General features: G+C 45.5%; 1 protein-coding gene and 1 pseudogene across 12 annotated transcripts in view; both read right to left on the bottom strand.

The window, feature by feature from the left end:
- CEP164 (centrosomal protein 164) overlaps positions 1-16,794 on the bottom strand; it is a 63,382-nt gene extending 46,588 nt beyond the window's left edge. For 9 of the 12 annotated variants that reach the window (XM_072822177.1, XM_072822181.1, XM_072822183.1 and 6 more), the window contains exons 1-3: positions 16,657-16,794; positions 10,931-11,050; positions 5,036-5,147 (exon numbers count right to left, since the gene is read on the bottom strand). In XM_072822177.1, coding sequence (XP_072678278.1) covers positions 5,036-5,147; positions 10,931-11,012 — 194 coding nt within the window. In that variant the 5' untranslated portion in view covers positions 11,013-11,050; positions 16,657-16,794. Of the gene's footprint in view, positions 1-5,035; positions 5,148-10,930; positions 11,051-16,073 lie in introns of those variants that run through there. The other 3 variants (XM_072822178.1, XM_072822179.1, XM_072822184.1) reach the window with 3 other exon arrangements.
- A 4,793-nt stretch (positions 16,795-21,587) lies between these two features.
- LOC140625981 (small nuclear ribonucleoprotein-associated protein N pseudogene) lies at positions 21,588-22,393 on the bottom strand (annotated as a pseudogene).
- Positions 22,394-22,684: the final 291 nt, after the last annotated feature.

Genomic DNA, 22,684 nt, shown 5'->3' with positions numbered 1-22,684 from the left:
CAATTTGTGATTAACAATATTTAAAATCTGCACCTCTTTTAACACATTGATTCAAATTCTAGAAATTTTTTCTCAAGACACACATACAAAATCTCAGGCAATGTGCTTAACCAAACTGAAGGAAACATTGGACCTCTCCTCACCTACTGCCAAATTCTCAGATGCCAGAAACAGAAAGAAAACGTTTAGTAAGTGTGAGAACTGACAGGTCAAGGTTGGTGTCTGACCTGGATGGAGCCCCTCCAAACCTGGGTTTTAATGCCAATTGACAGACACAAAAGATGGCCTTAGGCCTTCACGCATCTGGAAACTAGGAACAAGGGATGCCTAGATGGCGGTTGAGCATCTGTCTTTGGCCCAGGGCGTGATCCTGGAGTCCGGGGATCAAGTCCCACGTCGGGTTTCCTGTATGAAGCCTGCTTCTCCCTCTGACTGTGTCTCTGCCTCTCTCTCTCTCTCTCTCTCTCTTTCATGAATAAATAAAACCTTAAAAAAAAAAAAGGAAAAGAAAGTAGGAATGAGACCCGTGTCTATCACTTGGGCCTTAAGGCTGCTCACCCCATGAATGGAAAAACCTAGTGGGACGAGGAAACATGTCACCCAGTCTAGGCAGGCAAAATCAAATTTCATGAAAAATTAAAACACCAAGACACACGTAGACATAGAGTCCAAATTATGGTAAGGAAGTCCCACCCCATAAAATTAATGTAAAAATTTAGTACTTAAACCCACTGAAAAATCCTTGGCACAAGTTACTGTAAAGTCACTCAACAACCTAGGAATAAAACATAGAAAATAACTCTACAGAAGATGGATTCACAAAACTCACAATAAATAATTAACAAACCCCATGGGGAAACAATTCACCGTGAAAGGAAATCAGTGCCAGTGAAGAGAAGCATTAGCACACAAGGAAACTTGGCATAGCAGAATAATCAAAAGAAGACTAAAATTAACTACATCTAAAATTACTGTAGGGATAAAAAGAGTAGAATCCATAATGACAGAACAGAACTCAAAAAAAAAAAAAACAGACATATTGAAAAGAACATAACAGAACTTGCTGGAATTGGTACAATCATTAAATTAGGGGAGGTAAGGGGAATGAAGAGAGAGGAGTCTTCAAAGTAAGAAAGCACCCCAAATCCTGAACTTAGGAAATAAAAATAAATACATACCTGATATGCTATAATGAAATTACAGAATACCAAAAATAAAAGTAAAATAAGAAAAACAGGGATGCCTGGGTGGCTCAGTGGTTGAGCCTTTGGCTCAGGATGTGATCCCAGATCCTGAGATCGAGTTCCACCTGGGGCTCCCCGCAGGGAGCCTGCTTCTCCCTCTGCCTATGTCTCTGCCTCTCTCTGTGTGTCTCTCATGAATAAATAAATAAAATCTTTTAAAAAATAAAATAAAATAAAATAATAAAAACAATCAGAGGGAGGAAAGATTTACTTCCCACAAAGGAACAACAAACGAAACCAAGAAAACATATCTTATTAAGGAAAACCCGAAGTCAGAAGATAACAACAGTATATAATATTGGCCAAAGGCTATTCAAAGTCAACAGACAATTCTGTACTAAACTAACCTGTTGTTCAGAGTGAGACCAGACAAACGTGCCTAGAGACAAAGACATAAACACATCTAGCATGCTTGATATAAAGAACATTTGTAGAACCCTATACCCCAAAATTAGACTACATCCTTATCAAGAACATCCAGAACATTCATATAAACAGAATCACTTACTGAGCCAGAAACGAGGTCTCAGCTTGTAACAAAAATGTGAAGAGAATGGGAAATCAGTAATCAAAAAATACCTATCTACCTCATCCCCTTCAAACTTTAACTTTAGAACAAAGATACTTAACAAAATTTTAGAAAATCATAACTGATAATATATAATTATGACCAAGAATGTAAGGCCGGTTTAACATTTGAAAATCAATCAATACAATTCACCATATTAAGACCAAAATAGAAAAAAAAAAAAATCACATGATCTATCAATAGATCCAAAAAAACATTTGGTAAAATCCAAAACCCTTTCTGATTTAGACTCTCAGCAAGCCAGGAATTGAAGGGGACTTCCTCACCCTGACCAAGGACATTTACAAAAACCTACAGCTAACATCATACTCAATCCCTTAAGATCAGGAACAAAACAAAACGTCCATTGTCACCATTTCTATTATTGGTGACAGTCAGTGCAGTAAGGAAAGAAATAAAAGTAAAAGGTATCCAGATTGGAAAAGAAGAGGTAAAAATGTCTCTTTTTGCAGAAGATGTAATCACATATGTAGGATATCCTATGAAATCTACAAAACTATTAGAACTAACATACGTGGGTAACCTGGGTGGCTCAGGTGATTGAGTATCTGACTCTTGATTTCAGCTCAGGTCATGATCTTGGGGTCCTGGGATTGAGCCCTGCCCCCCACCCCCAGCGCTTTGGGATCCTGATCAGCAGGCAGTCTGTTTCTCTCCTTTCCCTCTTCTAACTCCTCCAGCTCACCTGTACGCCCAACAGCACACTCTCTCTCAAAGTGAATAAATCTTTAAAAAGAACTGAAACATGAGTTTAGCAAGGTTGCCAGCTACAAGATCAATATACAAAAGCCAATTTTATTTCTATATAAAAGCAACAAGCAATAGGAAATTGAAATTTTAAAATATACCATTTACAGACACGTCAAAAATATCCACTACTTAGGAATAATTCTAACAAAATATGGGCAAAACATGTGCAGTAAAAACTCCAAAACATTTCTTTGATATAGTAAAGAACCACATAAGTAAATGGAGACAGACTCCACTCAGGGGTTGGAAGACTCCATATAGTTATAAAGGTCAATCCTCCCCAAACTGATTTATAGATTTGGTGTAATCCCAATCAAAATCTTAACAGGATTTTTCTTTTGTAGAAAATGACAAGCTGATTCTAAAATCTACATGGAAATGCAGAGGACCTACCATGCAACTTTGGAAGTGGAGAACAAAGTTGGAGGATTTACCCTAAATGATTTCAAGGCTTATAATAAAGGTACGGTAATCAAGACAGTATATACAGTATTGGTGTTAATTAAGGTAGACAAACAGATCAATGGAAGAGAGCAGAGAAACCAGAACAGACCCACACATAGGGTCAATTTGGAAAAAGATCTAAACACCCTTCAATTTTAAGAGTGGTTAAATAAATCTGGATTTTTTAAAATTTTGGCACATCTATACAGGAAAAGTGTGTAGCTGATAAAAGGCTAATGTAGACCACAAGCTGACAGAGAAGAGCAACAAGTATATAGTAAGTACTTATGCTTAACAAACAAAACCATGTCTGTGGGGTGTGGTCTGTTTTAAAGGCCAGGAATTCACCAATTAATAGTAATTACTCTTACTATTTACTCTTGTAAATAGTGATTAAAAGGTGATTAAAAGGGTAAAAGACGGGGCACCTGAGTGGCTCAGTGGTTGAGCATCTGCCTTTGGTTCAGGTTGTGATCCTGGGGTCCCAGGATCAGTCCCACATCAGACTCCCTGCAGGGAGCCTGCTTCTCCCTCTGCCTATGTCTCTGCCTCTCTGTGTCTCTCATGAATAAAGAAAAATAAAGACTTTAAAAAAAAAATGTATCCAAAAGCCAAACAGCACAGATAGGTACAAACTTAAAAACAAAGGCAAAGATGATAGAGGTTAATGGATGAGGCAAATGTCGGGGTGCCTGGGTGGCTCCATCAGTTAAAGCAGCCAACTGGGTTTTGGCTCAGGTCATGATCTCATGGATCCTAGGATCGAGCCCTGAGTCAGGCTCTATCCTGGATGTGGAATCTGCTTAAAGATTTCCTTCCTCTGCTCTTCCCCCTACTTGTTCTCTCTTTCTCTCTCTCTCAAATTAAATAAACTAACTTTTGAAAAACATAGATAAGGCAAACGTGGGTATCAGGCTGGATACTGGAAACAAAACAGAAACCACTATCCCATGAACCAATCCTACAAACACAACTGTTGAGTCCTCAGCACCCGAACGCCGTGTACAGTGCTGATGGATTTCTTATAAGAGAGATGTCATGAAACTGGAGGAGATCCAAGGAAACACAGCTGAAAAGATCAAGCGAACAGGGAGCCTGCCATGTGAGGAGAAGCTAAAAGGATTACGTTCAGCAGGGATGAGAAAGGCCACAGTTGCAGTCACTCTGAAGTGCGGCCAACGCACCAAATGGTATGGATAAGTGCAGAATAATGACACCTGGCACCCAAAACCATACAATGCCAGCCAAAGAGAGGACCCTGGAAGGCCCCTGGGCCCTAGCTGAGGACAGGCGTACAGAAACGGCCCACTCTGATAGGAAGTAAACTTACAGCACGCACTGCGCCTATAACAGAGCAGGTGTGCAGAACGGAGAACACGCATCACCATCTCCAGAGGGGGGACAGGGTGCAGTCCTCAGGTGGACGGGCTGGCAAGAGCTGTTGAGACCCCGGTAGGCTCCTCAGCATCCACCTGGTTCCCTGACACAACCTGAGCGAGTCCACTCCTCTCAATGAGAAGCGCTCAGGGCAAAGCTGAAATATGAATGAACCCACACCTGTGAACCTATTCATGAACAGACAATGCAAAGTCAGGGACGGGCTGCCAAGGGAGACGAAACCCTTGCCAATCTGTGTGGCCCCACTACAATCCTCCTTAGCACTGGCATTGACCATGGACATGCAAAGGGGGTCTCAATATTGTCACTCTCAATAGCAGTCTGCAAAGAGTAACAATGACACCTCCCCGGTGCTGGTGTTGCGGGACCTGACCAAGGCAACAGCTCCTGGCAGCCTGGATCTAAGTGCTGAACGTCTCACAGGGACCAGGAAGTTGGCCTCAGCTCAGGCCCAAAGCATCAGGCAGCCTGGCAGACGGATGGCGCACTCCTGGCCCCAGCTCTGTGTGGGACAGGCTTCAAAAGGTGGCAAGTGAAAGCTGACCTCGAGGGCCAGGCTTCTCCTGCACGTGACGGGCCACATCAGTAGGCCACGTGCGTGCTGACTCACCAGGGCTTCCACTCCATGGGCAGCGGGGCCACGATGCCCTCCCGCGCCAGCCACATCAGTTCTGGTTCCTTGATGGGATCAATACCAATCTCTCTGGCAAATTCAAGAATTTCTGCAAGAAGAGGCAGGAGCATGAGAAAGGAAGAAAGTTGAGGATGTGGATGGAAAAAAGAGAAATCACAATCAACCTTGTGAAATAGTAAGAAATATACACATTGGTCTCTCCCCCCACTTCCTATTACTATTTGGTCTTTAACCCCAGTTCCTCACCCAGAGCTCCTAAAACCCCTGGAATTTCCTGTGTAACAAAAGCATTTTTTCTTCCAACGAGGTGCCTCTGGTGCGCTCTGGTGGACTCTGGGGGTTGGTCACCAGAAAGACAGAGCCATGATTGGAACCTTCAGTGGTGTCTGGCTGGCTCAGCTGGTAGAGTATGCAACTCTTGATCTTGGGGTAGTGAGTTCAAGCCCCCATTGGGTGTAGAGATTACTTAAAAATAAAATCTTGGGACGCCTGGGTGGCTCCGTGGTTGAGTATCTGCGTTTGGATCAGGTAGTGATCCCAGGGCCCTGGGAACTATCTAGTCCTACATTGGGCTCCCCAGAGGGAGCCTGCTTCTCCCTCTACCTATGTCTCTGCCTCTCTGTGTGTCTCTCATGAATAAATAAATAAAATCTTTTTTTTTTTTTAGTAATAATAAAATAAAACCTTTAAAAAGGGTGGGGCAGGAGAGGGTGGAGGGGTGGCTCAGTCAGTTAAGCATATACCTTCGACTCAGGTCATATCTCTGGGTCCTGGGATTGAGCCCCACATCAGGTTCCCTGCTCAGCAGAGAGCTGACTTCTCCCTCTCCCTTTGCCCCTGCTCATGCTCGCTCACTCTTTTTTTTTCAAATAAATAAATAAAATCTTAAAAAAAAAAAAAAAAAACCAAGCAGCAGCAGCTTAGAACTTTCAGCCTCACCTCCATTCTCTGGAGAGGGAGCTGAAAAAGGAGTTCCATAAATGATTATGACTTGGTGAAGAAGCCTCCAGAAAAATCCCTAAACTCTGGCATCTCAGAGAGCTTCTGCGTTGGTGAACTCAACCATGTGCCAGGGGGATAGTGCATTCCGACGCCACAGAGACAGAAGCTCCTGCTCTTGGGACCCTGTCCGACCTCACCCTACGGATCTCTTCATCTGGCTACTCATCTGTGTTCTTTATAATATCCTTCATCATATAATAAACTGGTAAAAACAGTTTTTGGCCTGTTGAGTTGTTTGACCTGTTCTAGCAAATTATCGAACCCAAGGAGGGAGGCATGGGACTCTGGTGTATAGCTTCTTGGCCAGAAGTACCAGGGACAGGGGTGCCTGGGGGGCTCAGACGGTAAGCATCTGCCTTCGCCTCAAGTTATGATCTCCAGGTCCTGGAATCAAGCCCCATGTCAGGCTCCCTGCTCAGTGAGGAGTCTGCTTCTCCCTGTCTTCCCTTGCCCCTTCCCACTGCTAGTTCTCTCTCTCTCTCTCTCCCAAATAAATAAATAAAATCTTAAAAAAAAAAAAAAATGTACCAGGGACAGCCTGGGACTTGCAACAGATGTCTGAGGTAGGGCCAGTCTTGTGTGACTGAGCCTTTAACCTCTGGATCTGATGCTCTCTCCAGGAGGACAGTATCAGAACTGAACCAAATTGTAGGACATGCAGCTGGAGTCAGGAAAAAAAACCCACACACCTGGTGCCAGTATTTTGACTGTAAGAGTAAAAGAAAAGCAGACTTTCTTCCTAGACAACTTCTTTTCTACTTTCACCTTTACTTTCTAAATTTTCTTAAGTGAACAGGTGTTAAGTCTCTAAATATAAATAATAAACATACATAATTCTGTATTCTTAAATTACAAATGGTACACCTCAATCAAGGTATGCTATTGCCATACTCCAAGAATGTAATCTAAAGCCAAGTATAACAAAGGCAAAAATATAAGACCAAGACATCAGCATGGCAAGGGCCTGGGAAAGAAGCCCAGCAGCCATAGCCAGAACCATCCTGAATGAGGGCAGCCTTACTGGGACACAAGCTCTCCCAAGATTTTCAAAATCTTAGAGCAAAAGTCCTCGTCACTCAACCAGCTAGCATGGACTAAACAACTGGAGAAGACTAAGCCCCTTGAGGGCCTTACCAACGACATGAACAGAGTCTAAACCATGGGATACATGCTTTTTTTTGTGTGTGTGTGTGGTTTGGGGGATACATGTTTTAATGGAGTGGTGCACTGTGTGCCATGGGAGCAGTGACTTATTCTGCACAGGGCCAGGGAGTTATCTGAGCTGAGAAAGTGGGATGATACTGGAGCAGCCTTGTTCTGCACTCTGAATCCTCTCTTCCATGAAGGCAGTTGTTTCTTTTCCAATTATGCTAAATTTTATGGACTTGGTTATATTTTTTTTTGGAAAGCATTTAGAAAGTTCTTTCACCAGAGATCTGGAGAACAGGGGAGATAGAAGTACTGAGCTCAGAGCTCTCTCACCTACAGGAAAAAAAGAGATGAGCTAACCACTGGAATATTTTACCAGAATCCCCAGGAATGATAAATACCCCAGGGGCATCGATGCTTCCGCTGATAAGAGCCCAAGCCAAAAAGACATCACCAGTTTGGGTCACCAGTGCAAAATGTAAAGGTTGACACATGTGGGGGAGAAAAAGCCCTTTTTCAAAGGACCAGCTTGAACTGGGTTAGCCAGAGACTGACTTATTCACTGATCTCGCAAATATTTTTTGGGTTTTTTTTTCGCAAATATTTTTTTGAATGCTTCCTATGTGCTATGAATAAAAGAAATGGTCTCTGCCCTTATGGAGTCTATATTCTAGCAGAAGAAACCACCAATAAAGAAGTAAACAGGGCAGCCGGGGTGGCTCAGGGGTTTAGCGCCGCCTTTAGCCCAGGGCCTGATCCTGGAGACCTGGGATCGAGTCCCACGTCAGGCTCCCTACATGGAGCCTGCTTCTCCCTCTGCCTGGGTCTCTGCCTCTTTCTCTCTCTGCTCTCTGCTGTGTTGCTCATGAATAAATAAATAAAATCTTTAAAAAAAAAAGTAAACAGATAAATATACAAAGAATTAAAGCTTCTGATAAAGGGAAGGAAGTAAATGAGGTCTGAGATATAGAAAGTCAAGGTGGAGGTGGCTCTCCTTAGGAAGGGTCAAGGGAAACCTCTCAGAATGGAAAACAACTAAAACCTGTAGGAAACAAGGGAGCTAGCCATGCAGAGTACTCGGTCAGAAGAGCAGGTGCAAAGGGCCTGTGGCAAGCAACAGCTCAGCCCATCTAGGAACTGTCAGAAGGGCCATGTGACTGGCAGGGTGAGCAAGAGAGTGGCACCAGGTGAGCCACCCCAGGTGGCAAGGTAGGGTCATGCAGAGTCTCGCATACCCCACTAAGGGTGTTATGCTAAGTATAATAGAATATTACTAAAAGCAGAGCCCTGATCTGATCTGCTTTACACTATAAGAAGAACAGTGTGGTACAAGGTGGAGCACATGCTGCGAAGGGTATGACACAAATAAGGAGGCTAATCAGGAAGCCACTGACAGCCCAGGAAGAGAAATGGTGTCTTGAGCCTAGACTGTCTAAACTTGGGACTGAGCAGAAGGAAGTTTTCATAAACACCCTCAGAACATCCTTAGGTCTCCATTCACAAGAGCAAACAAAAAAGAAAGAATATTTAGGAAACATGCTGAGCAAGAAATCTATAAAACCTACATGAAGAAAACTTTAAGTCACTCCTAAAAAACACAAACAAGACACAAATGGGAAGGAACAGCACCTTCTTAGGTAGGAAGGCGAAACTTTGGGAAGATGTCAATTCTCTCTAGGTTCATTCATAAATTGAACACAATGTTCTCCAAAATACCAACAGTTCTCCCATACAGAGCCCTTCCCAGAACCGGACAAGGTGATTCTAAAGTTCAAGGGGAGATAAGACGAACAAGATAAGCAAGGAAAGTGTGTGGGGAGGAGGAGCCACGAGGGCACTTCAGTCCTGCTGGAGCCTCAGTAAGGAAGAGTGTGGTGCCGGCGTGTGAACAGTCCAGGGTAACATGTAGGTGGCACCCAGGCAGCAGGGGGAGGCCGGGGTAGCCGTGATCATGATCGGCATGGGGACAAACCCAGAGGAACAAGTGAGAGAAGTGTGTGTCCTTGCAGTAGGGAACACTTTTCTGACCACAACACAAAACGCTGAGGCCACAGGAGAATGGACTGATGATACATTTAAGGCAAAAATGAAAACCTTCCACATGGCAAACAAATCAAAATCCCATGCAGTGTGCAGAGTCCAGGGTTTATGTGGGATCCACGGGCTCTTGGGAGTGCAAGACCTCCCCCCGCCATCTCTAGCAGGCCTGCAAGTCGCCTGAATGGTGTGCCCAGGGCTCCAGAGCCTGAGAAGTTCAGAGGCCTCTCCATCCCCCAGAGTAGCACAACGCTTCCAGGGCAGGCCCTTTTGTGAGGATGCCTGGCTGCATGGCTGCAGGTCTGGCTACACAGCTCAGCAGATCTGTGACTGGGGGGAAGTTAGTTCTCTGTGCCTCGGTCCCTCATCTGTAAAATGGGAATGGTAACAGCACTCAACACATGGAGCTACTGCGGGGGCTGAAAAGGAAATACACATGGGGCACCTGGCTGGTTCAGCTGGAAGAGCAAGCCACTCCTGATCCCAGGGTTCAAGCCCCATGTCAGGTATAGATATCACTCAGTAAGTTCAAAAAAAAAAAGAAGGAAATTGATGTAAACTGAGCACAGAGCCAGGCACATAGGAGCACTCAGTAAATACTATTACCATATTACTGTTTCAAAACAAAAACACTGCTTTAGTTTTTTTCTTAAGAAATTGAGTCACTCCTGGCCTCAGGACACACTGTTTATCATGGTATCCCCTCCTATGTTTTCATTTTTTTTTTAAAAGATGGACTTCTTTTTAAAAATATTTATTTATTTACTTATTTTTTAAGATTTTATTTTTAGGGACGCCTGGGTGGCTCAGCGGTTTGGTGCCTGCCTTCAGCCCAGGTCATGATCCTGGAGATCCAGGATCGAGTCCCACATCAGGCAACCTGTGTGGAGCCTGCTTTTTCCTCTGCCTATCTCTCTGCCTCTCTATCTCTCTGTGTGTGTCTCTCATGAATAAATAAATGAAATCTTAAAAAAAAAAAAAAAGATTTTATTTTTAAGTAATCTCTACGCCCAACATGGGGCTCCAATTCATGACCCCAAGATCAAGAGTCACATGCTCTACTGAGTCAACCAGGCGCCCCTATATTATCATTTAAAATTAACCATTGGGGATGCCTCGGTAGCTCAGTGGTTAAGCGACTGTCTCAGGTCATGATCCCAAGGTCCTGGGATCGAGCCCCACGTTGGGCTTCCTGTTCAGTGAGGAGTCTGCTTCTCCCTCTCCCTCTACTGTCCCCCCACCCCTGCCACCTCCCTGCTTGTGCTCTCTGGCTTTCTCTCTCTGTCAAAGAAAGAAATAAAACCTTTTCTAAAAAGTTAAATTAACCATTGATCCAACCCAAGTTCAGCAAACTTTTTTTTTTGTAAAGGGCCAAAGAGCAAATATTTTAGGCTTTGTGGGTGATACTGTTTGTCACAACTGCTCAGTACTTCCCTTGTGCCATGAAAGCAGCCACAGACAATATATCTACAAATAAGCATGGCTATTTTATGGTAAAACCTTATTTACAAGAAGGCAACAGCACAGGTTAGGCCCATGGACTATCGTATTCCAACCTCTGATCTAACCAAATATACGGAGCAGCCCTGCAAAGGCAGCATACTTTGTATTGGAAGGATAAAAGTCAATCACAGATCATTCCTGCCCTCAGAGAACTATTACATTGCACCCCAGGCCTCTTACCTTGCTCACTAGGGATATAGGTCTCGTCATAATCTTCCTCCAGAATCAGCTGGTCGCCGATGCGGACGGGTCTTCCGGCCATGATTGGTCTGGGCTCGAACACCTAGGTCCCAAAGACCCCTACCCAAAGAGAAAATCAGTGACCCAGCATAACAGGGGAAAACCTGCAGCTGGGTCACGGAGCACCTGGGTGAGACCAGACCCTGAGAGCCAGCTTAGCCAGGGATTTTCCAGACTCCAGGTATAGTGAAGAGTGGGACCAACAGCTCAGAACTCAGACCTTCTAGGCTCTGCACTTGGGAAAGTTCACTGAGACACACTTCCCAAAGGCTTGCTGAACACTCACTGGGCCACAAAAGTTCTGGAAACCCAGCCCCCTCAAGAGTTTGACTCCCCAACCCAGGAGCAATCAATCATAGTATAGGGGCCCCAGCTAGAAAACCCTAGTGAGACAACAAAGGAATTAGTGGTGCGTGTACACACACACACACACCCATACATCAACACATCCCAGTGCAGTCACACTGTCCCAACACACATCCGTATTTGCACTCAACTATGCCCTCAGGGAGCTGCCGATCTAGTGACTAGCACACACAACTTCAACAGGGGAAGGGGGAAAACCATCCTGCTGCGGCAGCACTGAGAGAAGGAACATTCCCACTGAAGGGCAGAAGGCAGGCTTCTCAGGGAGCTGACACCAAGGGCAGACAAGAGTCGTGTTAGTGGAGAGAGGTATTCTAGGCAAGGGGACGTCGGGTGCAGACGAGGTGTTCTGGAACACTGGGCGGCGGCATGTGTGGCAGGGGCTGGGCTGGAAAGCCAGGTCACCGAGAGCCGTGGCGACCAGGCGACTCTCCCCTGTGGCACAGGGGAGCCACTGAGGGCTTCGCTGAAAGAAGTGGCACAGAGTGGCCTTTTTTTAGGATGAGAACTCTGGCAGGAGTGGCATGGCAGGACCGGGGGAACGGACCCGTGTCAGGAGGACCACTGAGGAGGCTGCCCTCCCGGGGAAAGACGATGAAGGCCTAAAGTAGGGCAGAAGCAGAGAGAAGGCAGGGGCAGCTGCTGGGATGGCAGCTTTCACAGGACCAGGAAGGGGGGTGGGGGGGGTCCCACCTGAAACAGAGGTTTGTAGCTCCAGGGATGGGACAGCATCAGATTCTTCAACTGACAAGAGCCACTCCTCCAATCCCTCCCCCTGTAACTACCTCTGGATCCCGGGTCACAACTCTCCCCCCTGGAGCTCCCGCCCTGAGGCTCCCGAATGATGCAGAGACAAGTCACAGAGAAAAGGGGCATCCGAGTAAAGGAGTGCGTCCCCCGACTGAGCAGGTGCTGCCAGCCTGGTGTGACCAATAGGAGTCTAGGAAAGCAGGGCCTGACCTCTTCAGAAGCTGCACTGTCCCACCTGGAGCAGCAGGCACAGCACAGCCCCCTTACAGCAGGAGAAGTGGGTAGAAAGACCCTGTCATCCCAGAGAAGGTCAGGGTGCGGCCTGTAATGAGTACTCAGGAAATGGCTGGATCTGGTGGTTCTGAATCTGTTCCAAGACCCCCCAGAGAGGGACCCCTGATAAACAGGATATATGAGGACCGTTCCTGCAGCCCTCTCAGTACCCTGACAGTCCCCAGATGGGCAAGGAAGGTATCTTGCCTTAGGACTCACCAGAGATGACTCCCTCTACCAACCCACTGGAGCCAAGGGAGTCAGGCTCTGCTCCCTCTCATTGCCAGCACGACACCTCCATACAGGAACGTTGTGCCTTAGGAAGACCGGCTAATGGAAGAAGCATTCTACTCTACAGTACATAGATCCAAGTGGGGGTCTGCTCCCTATCCTAAGAACCTGTAACACCTCGAGAAAGTACTATTCCCTCTGCACACACAGTCAGAGGTAAGTGGGGCCCCTGACTGAAAAAAGCAAAGCAGAAAGGTACCAGGACAGTTGATGCATCTTAAGGAGCCACAAGAATCTTGAATTCTCTGAGTTAGGGAGGAGAGGGAGAAGAAAAGAGAAAGAATCCCCGGCGACATCAGGCTAACCATTATTCAATCCAACAGGGGAGTGACTTATCACAAGGCATTGTATCAACCATCTCAGAGCATTTGAGAAATCCCGCATTTGAGAGATGTGACCTATCCCTAGACATATCCAACTCCAGAAAGCACGGGGCAGGTGAAATCTCTTTGCAACAGAATGCCTAATTAGCTATATTTAAAAGTCAAGAAGAAGCTGGAAAATCTAAATTCATGGATCATTCCAATATTAGATGTCTTCTGCCAGAAAAAAAAAAAAAAAAAAACTAAGATGTGGTGGGCTATATTTTACCTCCTTTCTCTGCCTTGCTTGGTTTAAGAAAAGATGAGGGTAGTAAGGGAAGGACCAAAAGGACAGGAAGTGGTAGGACTGAGGAAGATGGTGAGAAGGGAAGTCATATGTGTTTAATGGCTACTAGAGATCATTTATTCATTTGAGAAATATTTATTGAGCACCTACTGAGTTTACTTTTTGCCGGCAGTAGAGATGCGATGAGTAAAAACAGCTGTGTGCTAACAGAGCACACATGCACACCGCGTGCATGAGAGTTCCCTGTGTTTTTATTTCTCCCACTCTGCTTGAACAATTATGAAGAAAGTGCAGAGAAAAGCAAAGACTTACTGGCGAAGGCACTGGGGAGAAGGCAGGAGATATGAGAGGTAATTATACAGTGGTGATTAAGTGCAAGTCTGGGAACATTCTTGGCTTTGAATCCCAGCTCTGCCACCTACCAGCAGGGGAAGCTGCCTCAGTTTTCTCATCTGTAAAACGGAAATAACAAGGTCTATCCCCAAGGAGTGTGAGAATCAAATTATTCAACACATGGGGGCGCCTGGGTAGCTCAGTAATTGACTCAATTGACTCTTGATTTTGGCTCAGGTCATGATCTCAATGTCATGAGATCAAGCCCCACAGGCTCAGCAGGGAGTCAGCTTGAGATTCTCTCTTTCTCTCCCTCTCTCTCTCTGCTCCTAGCCTGCTCGCACTTGCTCTTGGGCGCATATGCTCTCTCTCTCTAAAAAAAAAAAAAATAAATCTTTAAAAAATAAAAATAAAAACAAATTATTCAATACATGTAAAATACTTAAAACATAGTAAGATCTCGGGGATCCCTGGGTGGCGCAGCGGTTTAGCGCCTGCCTTTGGCCCAGGGCGCGATCCTGGAGACCCGGGATCGAATCCCACATCGGGCTCCCGGTGCATGGAGCCTGCTTCTCCCTCTGCCTGTGTCTCTGCCTCTCTCTCTCTCTGTGACTATCATAAATTTAGAAAAAAAATATAGTAAGATCTCAATAAATGTGAGCTGTTGTTATTACTATTTACATATTTGAAAGGCCCATTCTATGTTGTTCAGAGGACAGATCTAATACCAGGGAATTGGAAGGGAAGGCCATTCCAACAGAGTGACCACTTACTGAACACCTACCATGGGTTGGCTGTGCTGTTAGGGCTACAAGTCTGATTACATATGGCCCTGAACGCCAGATGAGCCTCGCTGAGAAGCCAAACATACAAAGACATGGTTGTAGAATGTAAGAAGCACATTAAGGGAAGTAACAGGAGCTACAATGGGAAACTAATAAGGTAAGGACCACTAATCTTGTTTTGGAAGATGAGGAAAAGCATCACAGGATAGAGGACCAATGAGATGGCTCTTTAAGAATAAGTAGGGGCTCACCAGGAAAAGGGAGTAGGGGAATAGAAGGCAGAAGAAACAGCATGCACAAAGGCAAAAAGGCAGAAGAACACCATGGGTACAGAGAATTCGTTTTGACACCAAAAGCTTATATTCACTGAACACTTCCTATGTTCCAGGAACAGGATTAATGCTGCATATACATCATCTCACCTCATCCTCTTAAAGAAGTAGAAAACATTTTCCCAGGGCCGCCAAGGTGGCTTAGTCGGTTAAGCCAGGTCATGACCTCAAAGTCCTGGGGTTGAGTCTGGCACCAGGCTCCCTGCCCAGTGGGCAGTCTGCTTCTCCCTTTCCCTCTGTTCCTACCCCCTGCTTGTATGCTCATGCTCACTCTCTCTGTCTCTCTCTCTCAAATAAATTAATATTAAAACGTATTTTCCAGGCAGCCCGGGTGGCGCAGCGGTTTAGCGCTGCCTGCAGCCCAGGGCATGATCCTGGAGACCCTGGATCGAGTCCCACGTCAGGCTCTCTACATGGTGCCTGCTTCTCCTTCTGCCTGTGTCTCTGCCTCTCTCTCTCTCTCTGTGTCTCTATGAATAAATAAAATCTTTAATAAAATACAGCATATTTTCCCTAATTTTCAAACAAGCGAGGCTCAGCCAGTTTAAATAAAAAAGAATAAGTTGCCCAAGGCTTTGCAGGTAGCAAAAGGGCATAGCATAACATGCACGCCACCCCCATGTCTCTCTGACCCCAAAGCCTGAGCTCTTAACCACTCTGGCACCAGAATGCAAGGGCCAACGGGAGGAGAGAGATCTATAGCGGATGCAAGGAGCACACTATAAAGGGCTGGGGAGGATTTAGGTTGTATCCCGTATGCAACGAGGAACCAGCACAGGATTTCACAAAGCAGACTGGCATCATCAGATCCGCAGTTTAGCAAGATACTGTGACAGCCGTCATAAGAACTGATTTGAGGAGGCCAAGAACAGAAGCAGAGGGGCCACTTGGGAGGCTTTCCTAAAAGCACAGGCAAGAAGTTATGAACTAAGTCAGTGGCGGTGAGAATAGAAAGGAAGGACCAGATGCTCAGGGTATTAGGAGGCAGAAAATAACAGGACTTGAAGTCTGCAGCAAGTGAGGGACAGGGAGGTGGGAAATCAGGGCACTTAGGCCGGTATGCGGTTATCTGTTCACTTCTATGCCTTGGCCAACAGCCCCACCTAGCACACTCCCTAGAATATAGGAAATGCCCAGCAAACGTTTGCTGCGTATGTCACACGAATGAATTCCAGGTGCAGACCTGGCTGAGTGGACCCCTGGAGTCCTTCATTGACACAGGAATTGCAAGAGAAGGCACAGATGGGGGGGGGGGGGGGCGGCCAGGATGGTGGGGGAGGCATGCAGCTGGAGATGATCGTTGGCGAGGTCGGAGCTCAGCAAAGAGGTCTGAGTGCAGCTCACCGTGGTTGCACAGACGGGTGCCTGAACTTGCAGGGGCGAAATCACCCAGCCCAGGCCTGCGGAGCGCGCGGAGGGGCCCGCCGGGACAGCCGAACGAGGAGTCCCGGAAGCCGAGTGAGGGCTGCGGTTCCGGCAGGACGATGTAGATTTTTTTTTTTTTTCCAATCAGTGCAAGGAGGGGAAAAATAAACCTCGGAAACTTGCTGACTTCTCCAGCCTGGCCCACAGAGGGCAGAAGGTCGGGCCAGCCCTGAACCCGGGTACGGGGGAGCCTCCCCACGAGACAGGCATCAGAGCGAGGGTCGGAGGCCGGGCAGGACGGGTAAACGCGCGCCCCTGCAAGCTCACAAGCCTCACTCGGGCTCGGGCTCGGGCTCGGGCTCGGGCTCGCCCCCGCCGGCCCCCCGGCTCAGCCCGGGATTCGGGATGGATGCGCCCTAGTGCGGACGCGCCTTCGCGACTGCTCCCTCCAGTTCCCGCCCACACTCGTGCTCCTCCCGCTCGCGGGCACACGAGTGTGCGCCAACTCTCCCGCTCGCCTCCTTCCCTCGCTGCCCGACCCCTCCCTGGAGGACGGCCTCACCTGCCCCCCGCCCCGGGACGCACCGGGCCGCGGCTCCCGGCTCTGCGCAGCTCCCCCCAGCACCACCCCGGCTCCCCGCTTCCAGGGACGCCGGGGTGTTGCCCTGCAGCGGCCTACAACCACTTCCGGAAAGTCCACAACCTAGCAACGGAGAGTCCCGCCTCTGCACGGAGCCTATAGGTCGCTGAACGAGAGCTCTGGCTCTGGATTGGTTAGAGGTCCCGTCGAGTCACGGAGGAGTGATGCACGTTTCCCGTTGCACGATAGGAGATGTAGTCCAAGATAGTTGATGCGGAGCCACAAGGGGTCATAGGAGAGCTCTGAATTTGGTGAGGAGGGGAGGATTTCTTCCCGGGCAGGAAAGGGTCATTCACAGTATTTATTGTGAGGTGAATTAACTAATGCAATCTATTCGTCATGATATTTTAAATAGTTTGATTAATATCAGGTGAATGAGACACACTGATCATCCATAACTCCTTGAGGCTCTAATAAACAAAAAAAATGTGAATGGAAGGTAAGGGGGGAACACCTCCCCCACAGAAAACTGGCTTCCCCGTGTTCTGATTAAATCAGTGAGAACCTAAACAGGACTTCAGAGCTGTGGTTTCCTTTGTTTATCTTTTCACCCAGAACACAGGGCTCACTTTGCAGATCTCCAACATTGGGGATGATAACATCTCTCAGAACTATTTCAAAGAGTCTATTTAAGAAGAAAATAGTGATGGGGGCCTGGCAAGCTCAGTGGAGGGGAGCCTATGACTCTTGATCCTGGAGTCGTGAGTTGGGGCCCCACATTGGGTGTAGATTACTTAAATAAATTTTGAAGGAGAATAAGAAGAAAGTGACACAATGTGTAGTACCCTCCACATGCTTTGTCTGGCAGGAAGGTTGCTATTAATATAATTCCAACGAGCTTAATTTTGCTTATGTGGAGGACAAATCTTTTCTCTCAAATGCCCTCAGTGTCCTAGAGAAGTTAATGGAGGTGAAGAAGTTAAGAGGGCTATTACACCAATGGGGTGGGGACAGAAAAGTGAATTTACCAATTGGAGAGAATGAAGCACCTAGAGCAGCTCCTGACAGGTTCTGTTGTGGAGATGCATCTGGCTCTTTCCAACCCCTGAAACTAGTCCCAGTGCTGCTAGGCCCGCATCCCAGAATGCAGAACTTAGGTAGTTGTCCCTGTAGATCCCAAACCATATATCCAGAAGGTATCCCTCTTTTTTTTTTTTTAAGATTTTATTTATATATTCATGAGAGACACACACAGAGAGGCAAAGACATAGGCAGAGTGAGAAGCAGGCACCCTGCAGGGAGCCTGAAGTGGGACTTGATCCTTAGACCCCGGGATCACGACCTGAGCTGAAAGCAAATGCTCAACCACTGAGTTTCACCCAGGTGCCCCAAGACTGTATTCCTCTTGTCTAACTTTTGCTCTTTCTGTGGCAGCTCTGCCTGCGGATGACAAATCATTGTTCCCTTTCCTTTCCACACTCCTTAAAATTCTCACAGAGGGGCTAGAAGGACAGACTGGGATGGGACTCTAAGGGCTCACCAACTCATCCACTACAGACCTTATACAAAACAGCCAAAAAAAAAAAAAAATTGGTAGATTTGGTCTCTGTTTCCAAGAATTTAAATTTTTTTTTTAATTTTTATTTATGATAGTCACAGAGAGAGAGAGAGAGGCAGAGACATAGGCAGAGGGAGAAGCAGGCTCCATGCACCGGGAGCCTAATGTGGGATTCGATCCTGGGTCTCCAGGATCACGCCCTGGGCCAAAGGCAGGCGCCAAACCGCTGCGCCACCCAGGGATCCCCATTTCTAAGAATTTATAACCAATCCAGTTAACTTTAATAGCCATCAAAACCCTTAAGTTATGGGCAGCCCGGGTGGCTCAGTGGTTTAGCGCCGCCTTCAGCCCAGGGTGTGATCCTGGAGACCTGGTATTGAGTCCCATGTCGGGCTCCCTACATGGAACCTGCTTCTCGTTCTGCGCCCCCCCTTATGAATAGATAAATAAAATATTTTAAAAAAATCTTAAGTTTTATTCCTTAGCATGGGTTCCTTTCTATCTCATGGGGAGACCTAATAAAATCCGGGTCACCAAGGATTAATAGGATTATCCCACACTGATAAACAATTTGCATTTTGTCAGGTTTCCCTGTAGATTTGTTCTTCGAAATGCAAACCAATTTATAAAATGCCCTTAGGCAAACTTAATTAAGAAAGCAGATCTTTGGGGGGAAATAACAAAAATGACACACCAATTGATAAGCCAATAATATACCAAATGAGTGAGGGAGATTGAGAATTTCATACATTGTAGGTTAGCATCTGCACTCAAAGATGTGGAAGGAAGAAAACTAAATTGGTCCCCATAATTTATGCCATACCCCCAAGTCAGAAATTTCGCCATTAGAAATTTTTCTTCTCTTTCCATGCTATTTGCTTGTAATATACAGAAAATCATTCACATAATAAGAAAAACACTTGCTAATCCTACCATTTTTAAGATGTGAAATGTTCTCTCTACTCTTTCAATCCAACATGTTTAAAATTACAAGCTGCCCTTCTTTGCTCTATTTTCCCCCATAGTGTATCTCACCATCAGAAACACTGTATATTTTATTTCTTTACTATCTGTCTGCCTATAGAAAATGTAAATTGCACGAGGACAGGAATTCTGGAGGATGCCTGGGTGGCTCAGCAGTTGAGGGTGTGCATTTGGCTCCGGTCGTGATCCCGGGGTCCTGGGATCGAGTCCAGTATCGGGCTCCCCATGGGGAGCCTGCTTCTCCCTCTGCCTATGTCTCTGCCTCTCTTCTATGTCTCTTATGAATTAAAAAAAAAAAAAAAAAAGACAGGAATTCTGTCCATTTTATTTACTGCTGTATCCATAGTGCCTAAAACAGGGCTTAGCAGGTTCTCAATACACATTTGCTGAATGAATAAATAAGCCAATTGAAGGAAGGAATTTCACACTTCAGAGGAAATCACTGTTGGCATTTTGGTTGCTATCTTTCAGACTTTTTAATGTTTATGCAGATGTAAAGTTATATGCATACATATATATGCACATACACATCCTTTTTAATTTTTGCAGAAATGAGATCATAATGTACTTATTGTTCTACAATGTGCTTTTTCTCACTTAACATCTTTCAAGATGAGTTCATAATGACTTACTCCATTCTTATAACAGTGAAGTAGGATTCCATTAAATGTCTCCTTCTCCTACTGGTAATCATTTTGTTTCCAAAGTTTTGGTATTACATACATGCTGAATACAGTTTTATTTGTTGGATAGAATCCTAGAAGTGACATTGCTCAAAGAGTTTGTATTTTTTACATTTTAATAGACATTGCCTAATTTCTCTCTAAAAGTGGAATAATTTTAGTCCAACCAACACTTTCACCAACACCAAATATTTCCAATGTGAGAGACAATAAATTAATTAATTAATTAATTAATAGTGATGGTATCTATTGTGACTGCATTCTTTCAATATCAATGAAGTTGAACTTTTCCCCACATTGTTTATTGACCATTTGAATTTCTTCTGTTAATTATCTATTCACAATCTTTGTTCATTTCTCTATCAGGTTTGTTTGGGGTTTTATTGACTTGTAGATGCTCTTTGTTTGTTTTTAAAGATTGTATTTATTTATTCATGAGAGACACTGAGAGAGAGAGAGAGAGAGAGGCAGAGACACAGGCAGAGGGAGAAACAGGCTCCACTCAGGAAGCCCGATGTGGGACTTGATCCCGGATCTCCAGGATCACACCCTGAGCCGAAGGCGGCTCCAAACCGCCGAGCCACCTGGGCCGCCCGCTCTTTGTATATATAGACATCAACCTTTTGTCTCTTTATTATGTGACAAATGTCTCCTAGTCTGTGACTTATCTTTTAACTTTATAAATGTCATTTTTCATTTTGTAAATGTTGTGGTAATAATAACGCTAATAGCTAAATTTTACTGAGCATTTATAATATGGCAGACACAATTTTAAGTGCTTTATATGGATTATCTCATTTAAATCTTACGTTACAAGGTATGTACTACTGTTATCCCCATTTTGTAGATGAGAAAATTGAGACTACAAAGGATAAGGAACTAGCCCGGAGTCTCCCAGGTTCTAAGTGGCAAAACCAGACTTAGAATACCACAAGTCTGATTCTACAGAAGTTTTAAAAATTCAAATAGTCAAGTCTGCCCTTTAAGAAAAACAAAACCAAAAACAAAACTCTGAGTTTTGTTAGAGAGACCTTCTTTAACGTAAGATTATTAAATAATCCTCTATTTTTTTCTGTAGTTTTATTTTTCATGTTAAGCCCTTTGATCTATCTGAAGTATGTTTTACATGAAGTAGAGATTTAGTTTTATTTCCTTCCAAATGGATAGCCAATTGTCCCCAAAACAGTTATTGAAGGTGTGGCAATTTCCTTTTAATATGAATGTCATCTTTATCATATACAGAATCTCCACGCTTATATTGAGCTATTGATTTTTTAAACTTGATTTTTATTTTTTTTAAAGATTTTATTTATTCATGAGAAAGAGAGAGAGAGAAAGAGAGAGAGAGACAGGCAGGCTCCATGCAGTGAGCCTGAGGTGGGATTTGATCCTGGGTCTCCAGGATCACACCCTGGGCCAAAGGCATGCACTTAACCGCTGAGCCACCCAGGAATCCCTGATTTTTATTTTTAAACTTGTGTCTAATCACCTTGTTGGTTAGGATTTTCTACTCGGATAACATGCAAATAAGCATTCCTTTGCTTTCTGATAAACTTTTTAATTGCTCTGTGCATTTATTAGCTAATATTAATGTCGCAAAGAGGGAACACAAGCTCACAAACACACTCTACACAGTTTCACAAGACACACTGCAGGGGGAAAAGTGACTTAGAAGGGTCAACAGTATCCTAGGGTCTTGGTGGATGCATTCCTGGAGGAAGTGGACCTCTAATTCCTGGTGGAGAGGGTCTCATTACTGAAGGGGCGTGCCTAATGGTGTCCTTCAAGCAGGGGGAACACAATTAGTGGCCTCATGGGTGGTCTCATAGCAGGGGGAGGAGCCACATCACCTGGAGGTGGTGTTGCTAGGCCCTCAGAAGTGGGTGGGGCCCCCATTTAGATGGGTATTGGGTTGGGAGTCCAGCACTGTTGGCAGGAGCTGCAACTGCACAGCTGCTATAGTACCTCTTCCCTGTGGAGTCATTTCTTGTTGGGATAGGTCCCCAACCCCTCTGACAGGACCTGCTAATCTAACAGGAGCCTAGGGAATTGGAACACCAGCTGGCACTCCTCTGCCAGCTGCCCTACCAACCCCAGGGGCTCCTGCAGTTCCAACAAGTGGTATCCGAGCAATGCCAGTATCCCACAGTCATGAAAAACAAGTTCTCCCCATGTAGCAACACCAGACCCAAAATCCACTTTTCTTCACGGTCTGGTTGCTTCACATTCTGTGGGCTTGATCTTCCTGAATTCATCACAATCACAGAGAATCGGGTTCATATGCTTGCCAAAGCCTTAAAGGTACCAATGAATGTACCAATGGCTCAGTCGAACTTGTGACTCTTGATCTTGGAGTTGTAAGTTCAAGTCCGATGTTGACTGTAGAGATTACTTAACAAACAAAATCATGCCAATGAAGATTTGCCCATCTTGCAGGATACATCTCATTCTGTGGTCAACGTACTGCGGCACCTCTTGGCCCTTTCCCAGTCATGGTTGTGTTCCACCAAATCCAGTGTCTGCAGGAAGGTTTCAGATCCTTAAGACCCAAGGGAAGGCTCCAGGTAAAGGTATGATGCAGGTTCTCTTTCAATCACTGCAGACTTGGGGCAGAGGCTCCAAACAGTAAATGGAGCCTGGTTTTTCACTGGGAAGTCAGCTCCCTGGATGTTCCAGTCCTGCTTTAACCACCTCTTGGTGTCTCAGCTAAGAATGCCTGTCTCTGTTCCAGCTGGAAATCCACCCCAGGTACTTGCTGCTGCTGACATCACCTTGGGTATAGCTG

The sequence above is a fragment of the Canis lupus genome, chromosome 3 (genome assembly GCF_048164855.1).
Source record: "Canis lupus baileyi chromosome 3, mCanLup2.hap1, whole genome shotgun sequence".
NCBI lineage: Eukaryota > Metazoa > Chordata > Mammalia > Carnivora > Canidae > Canis > Canis lupus.
This window is presented reverse-complemented; position numbering and strand designations above follow the sequence as displayed.